The following is a 15,007-nucleotide window of genomic DNA, read 5'->3' on the forward strand; positions in this document are numbered from 1 at the left end:
CATCAGATGCAGAGCAACATTAGCTATACTAGTAAGACACAACAGGGGTCAAAGGTCAGGATACATGCTCCATCCTGTGTGATATCACTGTCAAGCTGCTTCAAGATGAGAAACATTCAATCCGTGATAAAATTTCTGCATATTGAATAAGCAAAAAAGGTAATAATGATACTCAATTAAGCCATACATGTTTTCTTCACTGTTCATATGCCATGCATCAATGTGTTATTTTGTGAGGTGACAGAAGCAGAGTGACCATGCAGTAGCTCAGACAGAGGAGGAGAGGCAGGGGGAGAGGCAGAGTCACAGCTGAGGTCAAATAATGACCTGTCTTTTGGTGCCTAAAGTGACCTGTCTCAACATTTATAAAGGGATGAAGTTTAAAATGACTCTTTCTAGTGTGTGCATGGAGGAGTATTTTCGGGGAGTCTATTTTTCAGAAGCTGTGATAATCCTTCATACCAAGAGGTGGCAGCAGAATCAAAGTAACTATGACCAAAACACACTTTTGAGTGGAGGACAAAAGTCCTCATTATGCAGTGTTATATACTAATATGTGTTGCATTGATTACTATTACTATAGTATAACATGTAAACATGATTTTAATTTTGTAGTTGGTCATGTAAAGCTAATTCAACTACTTACTGTTGGGCATTTTTGTCTATTAAACATCAACATGAAGGGTCAAATGTTTTTTTAGTCTTAATGTACAAAGTTATTAGCTACTGGCTTTCAGATAGGCTACATGTGTTGGAGTAGAGGTATAAAGTTGCTTTAAATAGAAATTACAGGATAGATAGATAGATAGATAGATAGATAGATAGATAGATAGATAGATAGATAGATAGATAGATAGATAGATAGATAGATAGATAGATAGATAGATAGATAGATAGATATTTTGGTGTCCAGCAGATGTCGTACGATTTACACAGAGAAACAAATCGGACCATGACACCATATACTGACTTCTGTCATGCTCACCTTATTTCAATATCTCTGTAATATTCCTGCAGCTCAGTGACATTTAAGATGCAGTGCATCCTTCTTAGTTGTGTATTAAAACGTGGGATGGAGAACTTGTTTCTGCTGCTCTGGTGTGCTGCTCTTTATGTGAGATTAAAATTCATTTTGTTAGTTTTATCGTCATAACTTGATTGGGGATTAGCGAATTATGTGGAGTCAGGCAGAGTCTCAGCGCACAAAGCTCTGGATGTGGGAGATCAGCTAATTCATCACTGTGTGTTGGGACACGATGATGATAGGCCTGCGGTTTGCTGAGTTTCAAGTGGCCGCAGAAAAACCTTCAGCTGAGACATGCATCCAATGAGCGCGTCCAAAGACGGCCCCCCTCCAAAAGAGAGATTGAGTTTCCATATTTTTTACACATGACGAAAATGCATTAAGTCCACACAAGGCAGCAGTCGACTGAGCTCACACAGGTGGAGGATGGGATTGGGTCATGACCAGGAGGAGTTTGCTCTGAGTGGACTTGTACGACCTGCATTGTTGTAGAATCCTTCGCGCAGGATTATGCTCTTCATCCTGATCTGGTGCTGACACCGCATCCACTGAGCTTGCAGATTCAACATCATTTTGTTTTCTCTGTTGGTCATTGCATTCTTTACTGAATGCAAGCATCGTCATGTTTATCAGAACAACTTTTCTCCTCTCCTTTGTGGTCTCACTCTCAAACCCTGTTCGTTGCATGGAAAGTGAACTTTGCTTCCCAGTTAGATTGGATAACCACAACAATGACAGGAGGGATTTTGACAACAACGTGGATATCCCCAATGGGAAATGTGTCCTAAAGATACGAGCTTTCCAGCAGGAATTGGTGATCGATTTACATCAAGACTCTAATTTCATTGCTCCTTCCATTTCTAACCAAGACGCATTCTGGCTCTCCAACTCCGATGTCACCACAGACCTGAGCCGGTGTTTTTACTCCGGATACGTGAATGCTGACCGCTATTCTTATGCTGCTCTGAGCCTCTGTAAAGGTTTACACGGAGCATTTGGCTTCCAAGGATGGGAATATTTTATCAGCCCGGTGCAAAATGACACCAGAAGCGCAGAAAGTGCTCACATCATACGGCGCAGAGCCAGCAACGACCTGAAGCTCAACTCAACCTCTAGGTGCGCAGTGGACAGCGACATAAGTCTCCAAGTTGCGCAATCGTTGGAGAAATACAAGCGACTAGAAGATTACAGCAATGTGACTGAGACGATGCTGAGGAGGATGGGGAGAGCCAAAAGGTTCGCTTCAGTCCCCAGGTACGTGGAGACGCTCGTGGTGGCGGACGAGTCCATGGCGCAGTTCCATGGAGATGACCTAAAACACTACCTCTTGACGCTGATGTCAGTGGCAGCGCGACTCTACAAGCACCCCAGTATTCTTAACTCCATCAGCATAGTGGTTGTGAAGATCGCGATTATATCCGAAGAGGACAAAGGACCCAAGGTGTCTGGGAACGCAGCCATGACGCTGCGAAACTTTTGCACCTGGCAAAAAAAGATGAACAAAAACAGCGACAAGCATCAGGATTACTGGGACACAGCAATCCTCTTCACTAGACAGGTAAAAATGCTTCATTTGAACTCACATTACAGGGTCTTAAGTAGCAGCAGAGGGGAGAATGTGCTATTTTAGTAAGCGCAATTACGCACAGAAATGCGTAAATGATTAATTTTACAAATGTGTTCATCTTCATCAGGTTCATCAAGTCACATACGAAAAAACAATGGGATGTTGTTGTTGTTGTTGTTGATGATGATGATGATGATGATGATGATGATGATGATGATGATGATGATGATAAAATATTCATAGCCTTCTGGCATGTTTATATGCTATAAGGCTGGAAACTGGACAGGCTTCCCCTGAACCACCCCTGCTATGTCAGTTAATTGGTTTGCTCTCAAAACACAGTCTCCACCTCCTGTGAACTAACAACCACTGGCGAATTTCCAGCCCACCAATAGCATCACAGTTTTGACACTGAAGCTAGGTCACAAAGGAAGTTACTTGAGCTGAACACAGCAACGGTCTTGATCGCTCTTCATGGATCCGTAGAGGGTAGTTTTATAGACTTGGAACCCACCTTCCAGTTCTCTCTGCACTCCCAAATATTTGGCAGATGACACGAGGTCAGAGATGAAGTCATATTGCTCACATTCATTGGTCAGTCTTGTGGAATTGAGCCAGTTTGATTTCAGTTTGGAATAACGTGGACAAATTAACAGCAGACACACATTTAATTACTGAGAAAAACAATGTTTAGATATAGTTCAGTCTGCAGTCAAAGGGTCAACTTCAGATGTATACAGTCTAAAAGCTTCTGCCACCAGAATTAAAGAATCAAAGGTAATATAATGAGGTGTGGATTTATCCTTGGCCATCGTCAAGAACATGACACGACACATGATTGTATAAAACCTCAAACAAACGCTTGTTATACGTGTAACTTTAACAAACATAATGACCGTCAGTGCCCCCTGGGATTCACGAGTCGGAAGTGTCTTGTTTCTCTCAGCCTTTCCCATCTCTCCTCCAGCTGTGGGTTTTCCAGCCCTACCCACCACCTTGCCTGCTCCTCATTAAACAGGCCCCTGAAGGGAGAAATGGAGGGAGTAAGGGCGGGTGGATGATGTAGGAGGAGGAGGAGAAAGGGGGAAGGGGGGTTCCTATGTTGATGTCAGATATGTCCGATCCCTCTATGTTTAATGCACCACCTGCTCAGTCCAAGTCTTAAACAAGCTCCTCCAGAGGAGCAGTTCTGCACAGCTGCAGTCAGCCTGCGCATTCTTCACTCTGTCACACACTTCACACACACACTCCTCTCACATTCATTGTTTCTGCTGTAAAGGTACATACAGTATGCTCTTACTGCGTAGGCCATTATACCAAATCTAGGGTGTGACCAGGTCGTGGGATCATTAACCCCACATGCAGAAAATTAAAACTCTGTAGCCATGACGGTGACCACATTCAAGAATACTGAACCTGCTTACAGACACTGAGTCATGTTGCTATAATTTGCTACATTAAGCCCAACAACAGGTGTCAAGGGACAGTCAGTCAGTCAGTCAGTCAATGTTTGAGTTGATATTATATCAGACTGAATGACTAGTCTAAGATGCTTTGATGAGAGGTTTGACAAACTGTAACTAAAGAATTTCAAAAGCAGCTGCATTTACTAGGATTAGTCAAACAAAGAAAATGTCTCGTCAGTGGCCTTATGTGTGAAAAACAGATTCCTTCTGATGGAATTTCTTGCATAAACTGTGCAGAATAGCCAGAGATGGGTAAATATTGTGACTGTGTAGGTGCACAGAGCAGCATTCACAGTGTACAACAAACAAGAAATGTAAATATTTAAGTTGTGTTTTGAAGTGCTTCAGCCTTCAAATCAAACCAAGCTGTTGGTAAATTACAACAACAGGAATTTACAGCATATATGCTGATGATGACATTTCACTTTAACAGATCAGATTAGATAATATTAGTTTAGATAACACTGTTTTGGTTGTTTCTTGCTAACATCATTAAATCTCAACACTTCAAGGATCAAGTGCTCCACTATACACATGTAAAAGTGCCAGGTCTTGTTTGTTAAATATTTTTTACCAAACCTTTTGCAGCCCAGGCCTTTAGCCTGCATAGAGACACATTCACTGGTTCTAGCGCCAGGAAAATATTTTACACTTCAGATATCAAACACAGTTTCTGCACACATGTCCACTGATAATCAAATCAGCTAAGGTCAAAAATTCACAGTCAATCTTCTGTTCACTCAAGACTCGGTGACTCAGAATTGGTCAGTTCAGTCAGTGGTATTGTCTGGGTTTACCATAGCTTTCAGTAAGCATTTAAGGCACGTCCATTGTCTGCTGTTTACCAGCCCACAGTGTAATTTGTAGGTTTTATGAAGACCAACTCAGTGTTGTCCAGAGGCAACTGCGGTTGTCTTTAAACTCTATAGCCAGCATGATTGTTGTGTTGAGAATGTTGCAAGATAACTCATTTCATGAAGTTACACACTGAGTTTGTTGTATGTAAACAGTCGGTCTCCAAAAGATTAAATCCAACTGACAAATTTATGTGACTCCTGAGAGAGAGGGCTGGTTGAGAAAGTTAAGTACACCCAAATATGTCCGGATGTCTTAACCCCTGTCTGCGATGCTGCTGAATCAGCCTTTTTTTTTTACACCCATTTAGTCTTTAGTATAAAAAACACTGATACTTTTGAATATTGCATCCAAAACACAAATTGTAATAAAGGCTTGGAAATCTGTACACAAAATGAAATTGGAACAATTCTTTGTTGAGATACCTTATTGTTTTTAAATTGCAGAAACACAAAAAAATAGATAGATGACAGATGTGGGAAGTAGGTCATAGCAAAGAACAAACTCATTGACACTGCTGTTTCTGCTCCTCTGTTCATCTTGCAGTTTTTTTTTTTTGTACATTTTTTTTGCTCATAAATGGCCCAAATGTTGAGATGAAGTCTGCACACATGAGCACATCTGGACTAGATTTGCACCGGCCAACAATTGTGGTTTTGTGGTTTATTCTAGGAATGATTTGTCATAGCACTCGAGGTCTTCACTTGGCCTGTGCTGTACGTGTACATTCAGTGCAGCAGAGGATTGTTTGGCCTGTGTGCCATTAAACCAGCGCTGTGCTTTATCTGTAATAGCTGACCGCCACTGGTTTGTCTGTGCGTTTGAGTATGGAGAGACAGTGCTGTTTAGGGAGCAGGCAGATGGGCGGTTCTCTGTGGTGGTTACTGCTGAAGTTGTCCTGTGATTAGGAGGTTCAGCTCCAAATGGATACTCACTAAGATTGGGTTTTAAATACCTTGTGGTGAAGAAATAGGTCATTTGGAAATTCTGCTCTGGCATGGAAATGTTATGATTGGGGACAGTTACATTACCTCATAGAAGAAGGTGTACTCTAAACACAGTTGCCCAGTAAAACACTTAAAGACTGGGTGGTGGAAATCCTTGCTTAACACTATCAGATCTTTTCCCAATCTCTACAAACAGATCTTAGGGTAATGACAACAAGACGCCTTAAAGGCCCTGAAAATATTTTATCAGTCAGCTTCTTACTGTGACTGATGGGGTCCTACACAAACACAATTTTCTGCCAAAGTTACAACAGTTTTGGTTATTTCACATTGGAGATTTATGTTTTCCTTTTTTTTCCTGCGCTGTTTTCATTAGTTGAAAGTGGCCATGGCTCAGCTGGAAAAAGGTGATGTCACATATTTCTAAGCATCTGAAATAAAATCAGATGACTGTCGTTGGGTTGTTTGTTGTTACTTGCTAATCAAATCTGATCAAACCACACCCACACAGTGCTGATGAGGCAGATGAGATTTTAGATTTTTAATTATAATTATTATCATAAAGTTTTTAAAAAAATTTACTTTAACTTGGATTTTTGCAGTTTTAGTCATGAATATTTAAGATTAAAGAGAAATACTTAAGATCGGAAACAACATTTTAAGAGACTTTAAAGGATAATTCCAGTTTATTATAACTTGGGTCTTATTTTTGTAGTTTTGGCCATCGTTTCTACTGGCATTAATAAAATTTTACTCACCAATTTAATTGCTGAGGTCTGGCAACAAGGTGACATCACTAAATAGAGGTCAGACAGGGGCAATAAACAGTCTCACCATCAGACAGCTTCAAACTCCCATGTTAGCCAGATGTTTTTGTGAGAGAAGACAAAGGCCAGTGGTACAATTATTATCCAACCTGTCCACTGTACTTGCTGTAGTTGTGCACACACAGTTTGCTTGTGCAGCAACTTTTTAATGGACCTTTCTGGAGTGCTCAATTTAGGTTTTAACTCAAAATAAAGTAAGTAAAGCCCAATAACCTGCTGGGTTTGGGTGGGGGTATCTGAAGTGTCTGAAGCGGCAAGCTCTGCTGCTTTTTTCTTTAGCTCTGACCAGCTCAAATGTATTAATGTAAATTCTGTTTTTTGTCCAGGACCTGTGTGGAGCTTCCACCTGTGACACTCTTGGCATGGCAGACGTTGGCACCATGTGCGACCCGAAAAGGAGCTGCTCTGTGATCGAAGACGACGGCCTGCCCTCAGCTTTCACCACCGCCCATGAGCTTGGTTAGCCCTGCCGGCACCGTTCCTCATCAAATATTCATATAATTCATAATTTAATAATTTCCTATAGTGTGAATGCTTATGCACAACCACAGATAAAAGCATCTGTGTATTCATGAAAGATATCTGACATCTTGTTCCCTCTGTACAGGACACGTGTTCAACATGCCACATGACAACGTGAAGGCCTGTGAGGATGTGTTTGGGAAAATGCAGGACAACCATATGATGTCTCCCACGCTTATTCAGATCAACCGCACCAGCCCGTGGTCCCCCTGCAGTGCTGCCATCATCACTGAATTTCTGGACAGTGGGCACGGTAAGTTTCCACCACCCTTGACCACTGTATTTGGGTGCAAACAGCCTCATGGAGTATTTGAAGAGGTGTGAGGTCAAAGTCAAGACAGACACATTAAACAGACACTTATTAAAGGATCTTGAGGAATTATTGATTAACAAACATGTAGCTGGGTGCTGATCACATTAATAGAGCACATGCTCATGGTTCTGTTTGCCATTGCATCAAGAAACAACATGACTTCCATGCTGCTGTTGAAGAAGAGCTGACTTTTATTTCGACATATCCTAGTTTTTACCATATTTTTCTGGGATAACTGCTTCCTGATTTCCAACTACAATGATCTGAGGTAAATGCAAGGGAGAGCATGACTGAATTTCAAATGTGCTTCAAATGTAATATCCGCGTAACCTATAGTACCATGCTCATAGAAATGACTAGCAAAAGACAAAAAGAAAGTCATTTGGATGCAGATTGCTTGCCAAGCAGCCCAGACCACAGCACTTGGCCTCGAAGCAATGCTAAATTTTTATTTTAAAACTGCCCCCACATCTGTCCCAAATTAGAGGGCTTGTTCTGGGGAGAGTCACCACAGTGGTTTGGACAGCGAGGTGTATCTGCCCAGTGTTTCCCATGCAGGTTTACTCCAAATAGACAAACTTTCTTGCTTCTTTCTGTGTCCATTTTAGACACGGTCTGAGAACAAAAGAACACAAACAGGTCCAGAGAGAGACACATTTTTGACTTGACAAGGAGGGATTTTCTTTCGAACATCGTTGTAGCTCGGTTTCTCCTGGCTGCCGGTCATAAATCTTGACTTCAAATAACAGTGAAGAGAAGAAAAAAACATGTTGCCACATGTTTGAGGCAGTTTTCATGGAGTGCTGCGCCCAGAATTATTTGTAACCTGTTCATTCATCCACACACACACACACACACACACACACACACACACACACACACACACACACACACAATACGAGCTATTGTTTTCCATGATTGCTCTTTGGAGAGAGAGAGTAGGAAGGAAGAGGAGAGGCTCAACTTATTCAGTGTAGAGTGCCTTGTTTATATAGTATTGAGCTATCATTTAATCAGCACGTTTCTTCTGCCAAATTTGCGGTGAAATGGGAGGAAACAAATTTGCCACCAGTTACAGCTCACTGCCTTATTATCTGTTATGAATTCACCACAACATGAATGCCATAGTAAACAGTTCAAAGTGAGTGAACCCAGTTTTCCCCCAGTGCAAATGACTTCTTTTGGGTGTGTAAATTCCCCATAAGGGTGAGAAGTTGTGTGATTTTCTGAAGGTTTCCTCCTGGAAACCTTCTCATTCACTGACGGTGATCTTTCATGTCTCTAAGCACCTGCTCGTCAACTCTTCCCATTATTAGCTTGTTCCTGGAAAGGCTTCTGTGTGTCATTTATTATAAATGGAGTCTTGCCTTTGACCTTTGACCTGTGTTCTAGCCGCATTCCATGTTGTTGAAGAGTTTAAAGCTAAAATTTAAAGCTCAAATCTAAAGGTTTATGATTATTCTAGTACTTTATCCCTGCAAATCATGCGACGTGGGTCAGATCAAATATGAGAGGACGAGCCTGTGGATTTTTAGGGAGAGTTTGAGGATGGGATAGGGGTGGGGGGGTGGCTGTGTGTGGGGCAATCCTGCATGTTTTGTGTGTGTATATGTCTGTGTGTGGTATGTGGCATACACTGCATGCACTGCATCAAGCTGCACTTTCACTTCAAAGAGACCAAATCACATAGGCGATAGCTCCTCACTGCCCCCAACCCACAATCCCACCCAACCACACACACATTTCATGGGAAGGATTATCTGACGGATGCATAACTATAGAATGCATTGTTTCTCATGATTTTGTGATACTATTTTGGTGAAATGATGGAACTTAAACCTTTAATAAATGGGTGTAAGTGCTTGCAGCTGGTAAGGAAAAGCAATAAAACCAGAGATGACAGCTAGTATAGGTTCAATATGTTTCTTAATGAGTCTCCCTCTTCTAGGGGAGTGTTTGCTCGACCAGCCTCCGAAACCGCTGGTTCTCCCTGACTTGCTGCCAGGATCATCCTACATCCTGGAACGACAGTGTGAGCTCGCGTTCGGAGAAGGCTCCAAACCCTGTCCCTTCATGCAGCCACCATGCGGTCGCCTCTGGTGCACAGGAAAATCCAACGGCCACTTGGTGTGTATGACTCGGCACTTCCCCTGGGCAGATGGCACCCACTGTGGGGATGGACAGGTGTGCGACCGAGGTGTATGCTCTGACAAACAGGTCCAAAATGTGAAGGTAAGATTCACACACTCAGACTCAGTTCTTGATATCAACATGTACCAAGACTGGAATGTGATTAGGAGGGTATTTGTTGTTTTACCTTCTGTTTGTGTATTTTCAGGTGGACGGCCGCTGGGGTAAGTGGGGCACATTCGGTTCCTGCTCGCGCACATGTGGAGGCGGCGTTCAACTGTCTAAAAGGGAATGTAACAACCCAGTTCCGTCAAATGGGGGTAAATACTGCCAAGGGGTTCGGGTCAAATACCGCTCCTGCAACCTGAACCGCTGCCCTGACACAGGTACGAGTTGCTCAAAACAGACAAGTATGTCCAATGACATTTTTTCCCCTGGAGCATTCACACCTCTCACCTTCTGTACTCTCCATCCCGCCCCTCCGTGTAGGTAAGACTTATCGTGAAGAGCAGTGTGAGACCAGTGGCCGCAGTTTCAACAGTAACCGTATCGCCCCCTCTGTGGTCTGGGTACCAAAGTACTCTGGGGTGTCCACGGATGACAGGTGTAAACTCATCTGCAGGGCTAATGGCACCGGTTACTTCTACGTCCTGGCACCCAAGGTACACCTCAAGTGTTTTTTCTGCTGAACAAATGTAAAGATAATTTGATTGGTGATCAGACAAATGTCTGACTAAATGGAGGTTAGATTTTGAGATATGAGTCCATGTGAGAGAACGTGAATATATGTCAGCCAGCTGCCTCTGGTCTAAGAGTGAAGGAAGGAATGAAGGAAAGGAGGAGGACAGTTTATCTCTTTCAGATAGCAGGGTGTGGAGTGAGCTTCAGCAGCAGTTAGGCAGAGTTCACACTTCACTCCATCATACCGGCTGAGGAGGCCTGGATAAGAGCACTCAGGGGACACGTAGCTCTGAATCACAGAGCAGCTGGATGCTTTAACCTCAGAGTCAGGATGCTTTGAACCAAAATGAGTTTACACTACTTCTCAGTGTAAGTGCTTTTTGTGTACAGTTTAATTCAAAACTTGAGCTGGAGTTTGGTTCATTTGGTGTCAGGTTTAAGGTTTGATACATCTTAGGACGAAAACACGACCACAACCACATTGAGTGAACTTATCAGGCACATATTTTCAGACGTGCTAGCTGTGAGGCTGATCTGGTTGACGGACATTTAGAGATCAGGATGATATATATTAAGAGAACTGTTTGCAGCTGACTGTAGCAAAGATCAAAGTATCAAAGATCACAATATGAAATAAAAACAGCTATACAATAAGAAATAGCAGCAGTTAATGTGTATTTGCAGTCACATGAATTACTACTTAAGTTTTCCAGTAACCTGCAATAAAGATATGAAGCAAAGTAAGCTCACAGGGACTGTTTTTTTTTTATGTGTGTTGGATGATCTGTTGTGTTTGCTTCTTGTGACTTGAGATTTTGGCTTTCTGTACTTTATAGTGTATATAAAGAGCTAACCTTAAAGTGTGTTTGTAACCTCTAGGTTGTTGATGGGACTCCATGCTCCCCAGACTCCACGGGAATATGTGTCCAAGGAAAGTGCATCAAGGCTGGCTGTGATGGAAAAATTGGCTCCAACAAGAAGTTTGATAAGTGTGGAATCTGCGGCGGTGATAACAAGGGCTGCAAGAAGGTGTCAGGACTCTTCACAAAGCCTGTGTGAGTGAAAGCCACAACATAATGGGATAGCCTTTAGAGAATACTGTTTACATCACTTTTTTTTTAACTCCTTACATACACATGATAGCAATATCAGCCTCACACCTCTATTATAAGCTCTCATTGACTGTAATATGTTTTGGCATGCAGGCACGGCTACAACTTTGTGGTCATGTTGCCAGTGGGTGCAGCCAACGTAGACATCCGTCAGCGAGGCTACAAAGGAATGATGAGCGATGACAACTATCTGGCGGTGAAGAACAGCGAAGGCTATTACCTGCTCAATGGGAACTACGTTGTATCCGCTGGGGAGAGGGACATCATTGTAAAGAGCAGCCTGCTGCGCTACAGCGGCACAGCTGGCCTCTCTGAGACCCTGCAGGCTGTCAAGCCTCTGGGAGAAGCCCTGACTGTGGAGGTGCTGTGTGCAGGCAAGATGACACCTCCTCGAATCCGCTACTCCTTCTACCTCGCCCGTCAGACCAAGGAGGACAAGACTCTGAAGAAGGAGGGGCGTATAAACTCCCACAACAGTGTCCTGGCTGAGGATAGTGTCAAGGAGCAGGGAGGAGACACTCTGAAGAAGTCTTATAGTAAGGAGGACCCTGCTCTTGGGAAATGGATATCCTCAGCCTGGGACAAGTGCTCAGTGACCTGCGGCAGTGGTATCCAGAGGAGGATGGTGCAGTGTCTGAGACTGGACGGGATGCCGGGGTTGGACTGCGATTCTTCACAAAGACCCTCAGCCACTAGAGTTTGTGGAGATCCATGTCCTGAATGGCTTATTGGGCAGTGGTCACCTTGCTCCAGAACCTGTGGGAAGGGCTTCAAGAGACGACCATTGCAATGCAGAACCCAAGTTGGGCATTTGCTCCCCAGGGACCACTGCACTGGCTTACGCAAACCACAGGAGCTGGACTTCTGTAACCTAAGGTCTTGCTAGTGACAAAAACCAATAAACTACAAATGTTGGTCTGAGTCGAATCCAGCTGCAAGTATTACACACACACACCATGTCTGTCAGGTGCAGATTTTTCCGCCTGCCACATGGGACTGTTAGAGGAGGACGGACACTTGCTTGGAAGTTCAATGAGAATATTGGAAGCAGAGTGAAAGCCGCAGGATGAATGCTGGAAGATATTTTTCACTGCCACCACTCTGACTTCACAGTACATTATTCAGGTCTAACTCAGATGGCAAATAACATAACATAGGGTCAAATAAGATTTAGCCCAATCCCTTGTACTGTTATCAGATACAGAATGCCCATTTGCAAGTAATCAATCTAATTTACCTTATGAGTCTGGATCCTATTTTATGCCATAATATTTTGACGGTGCAGGTTTCAAAATTTTGGTTGGATCTTGCAAATAGATCAGTGAAGCCTGCTGATTTTCCAAAAACAATAGTCCTTTCATTCCTTTTTTCAAAAAGTAAATGTAGCAGGATTGACACGTACTATAACTTTCCACCAACTGGACTAAAACGTAATGCCCGTGTGCTGCACAACACTCTATACAGAGAAGGACATTTGGCGCTTCACTAGCCAAGTTTTTTTAAATTTTTTTTATTTCAGGGACCTATTTAAATCTTGGACTCGTATCAGAAATATAACAGATTTACAGTAGTATACTAGTTTCAACATATTTGGTATGCTGTTGCTGCGTTATTTATCTAATCAAAATATATATTTTTAAATCTGTAGGATAACAGCTGTAGCAATCCGAGTTAGATGGAACAAATTATAGATTTCTACAATAACAACCACTTTATCATTTTTTTTTACTCCTAGAACTTTCACAAACAACAAACAATAAGGATGGAGCCAGCATTTTACATCTCCACAGAGCCCTCCTTCAAAACTAGGAAGAAATCTCCTGCCTTATAGACATTGATTTTCTGCAGACCTCGCTCAGCACCAGTCACGGAAACAGTTTAAACTAGAAATCTGAGGTCACACTGGTGGCTTTCATAACAGATCAAACCAAACAGTGCAGTACAGGAAACAATGACCAGCGGTTTGCTCCCTGTCAGCTGGTGTAGCCGCTAGCTCAGTGATTTCATCGGGCTGCACCCAACATTGCACTGCTCATCGGAGATATGGCCTTAGCCTGATATCTCACATATACACACACTCATGTGCACAGACACACAGAGAAACACATACACACATATACCGCATTCAATTCCTGCCTTCTGTGTTCGAAATGTTTGATTGCTTCCTTCATTCGACCACATCAGTTGTCTCCTCAGTTCATAGTGTTCAGCCAGTTGTGAAGCCTGTTATGTCATGCCTGTCTGGCACAGTTTCCACAGATAATTTATTATCAATGAAACAATAAAGCAGAGAGGAGAAGAAAAACTGGCAAGCCCTCTGTTATACTGTACAGAATACGTGTTTGCCTGGATCTCCTTGTTCATGGCCCCACAGCCTGAGCCAAGATGTTCTCTCTACACACTCGATGAAATCCTGTAATCCATTTATATTCTTGTTTTGTTTCTTATGGGGCCACATTGTCCAGTCTAACACCTAACTGCAGGATGGATCCTCCGTTAGTTGGATTACTATTTTTATTTTTTCATTTTTTTTATCAGCTTTTGCACTTTGTACAGCAAAAGAACCCAATGACCTACATGGGCTGTACTGTATACTATGTATACATTTATTCAGCTCTTCGCAAAAAATTATGTACATACTTTTTTAATCTTTTTTTTTTTTTTTTACACAGACATTTGTAATTGTCTTTGACTTCTGAATATTTATTCCAAAAATAAAGCCATCAATGAACAGTTGTAACTTATACTGTAATTTTTTTTCAAATCTGTTATGGTTCAATGTCAGTATTGGGGCCTTGTCACAAAACTTTCAATTAATTCCAGTGCAGTTTCTACAATTAACACGTCCCCTTGTGGGTGCAACATAAAGCTTATCCAAATTTTTTGGACTTTGAACTGTGAATTGACGCCTTTGACTAATAGCAAGCTGCCCCTACAGTCCTCACCACAGACTGTATGATATACAGATATATAAAAATCATCATAGTAACTATGGTCCTGACCTTTGAGGGAACGTAGAGCCAGAGAGTCCAAAATAATAGGAGCCATTGTAGTTTACTTCACTTTTATTTAACCTCCTCTGCTGGAGTATAAACTCCACTAAAGAGCAGTGGCTTATTACACAGGAGTCCATGATACAAATATCTCTTCTAAATTAGCTGTGGGAACTTACTGTCCTGTTAGCAATCAAGCTAAGATAATATGCTAACAAGCTTGCAAACTTCCCATTAGCAAGCTTGTTAGCTTGGAGAGCTTTATTTTCCCTCTCTAATGATGTTACATTGAATTAAATGGCTTATGATGGTGTCGTACTGGTCAAAAGTCGAGTCACAGAGTCAGTGTCAGTGATGTGATCCTGCCTGACAGGCTGCTGGACCAATGACTGAAATGTAAACAACCCCATGGAGGTTAAATGCCTGGGACTCCCCACCATTCAGTCTGAACATAGACGTGTTTTAGATGAGAGGTGAAACATCTTCAAGAACCTAAAATCTAAAAACTTAAAACCTCTAAAATATTAACCTTCATTTGATGCTGCTTAGAAACAAGTATAAAAGTATTTT

General features: G+C 42.2%; 1 protein-coding gene across 1 annotated transcript; it reads left to right on the top strand.

Moving 5' to 3' along the window:
- The first annotated feature begins 1,292 nt into the window (after positions 1–1,292).
- On the top strand, positions 1,293–14,180 carry LOC111653986 (A disintegrin and metalloproteinase with thrombospondin motifs 15-like). Its single transcript, XM_023404792.2, has 8 exons — positions 1,293–2,582; positions 7,013–7,145; positions 7,294–7,461; positions 9,470–9,753; positions 9,860–10,037; positions 10,141–10,313; positions 11,212–11,387; positions 11,538–14,180. Exons 1-8 carry the CDS (start codon positions 1,647–1,649, stop codon positions 12,328–12,330), a joined length of 2,841 nt encoding a protein of 946 aa, XP_023260560.1. The 5' UTR covers positions 1,293–1,646; the 3' UTR covers positions 12,331–14,180.
- Positions 14,181–15,007: the final 827 nt, after the last annotated feature.

The sequence above is a fragment of the Seriola lalandi genome, unplaced genomic scaffold, assembly GCF_002814215.2.
Source record: "Seriola lalandi dorsalis isolate HSWRI2012SDOR001 ecotype SW California unplaced genomic scaffold, Sedor1 jcf7180002054256, whole genome shotgun sequence".
Classification (NCBI taxonomy): Eukaryota; Metazoa; Chordata; class Actinopteri; order Carangiformes; family Carangidae; genus Seriola; species Seriola lalandi.

What these genes read in the sequence shown, in the direction of transcription:
- LOC111653986 (XM_023404792.2), top strand. Translation starts at nt 1,647, where the DNA reads ATGTTTATCAGAACAACTTTTCTCCTCTCCTTTGTGGTCTCACTCTCA. An exon ending in AACAGGTCCAAAATGTGAAG is followed by an intron (nt 9,754 to 9,859) that starts GTAAGATTCACA and finishes GTGTATTTTCAG; the next exon opens with GTGGACGGCCGCTGGGGTAA. An exon ending in GGACTCTTCACAAAGCCTGT is followed by an intron (nt 11,388 to 11,537) that starts GTGAGTGAAAGC and finishes TTTGGCATGCAG; the next exon opens with GCACGGCTACAACTTTGTGG.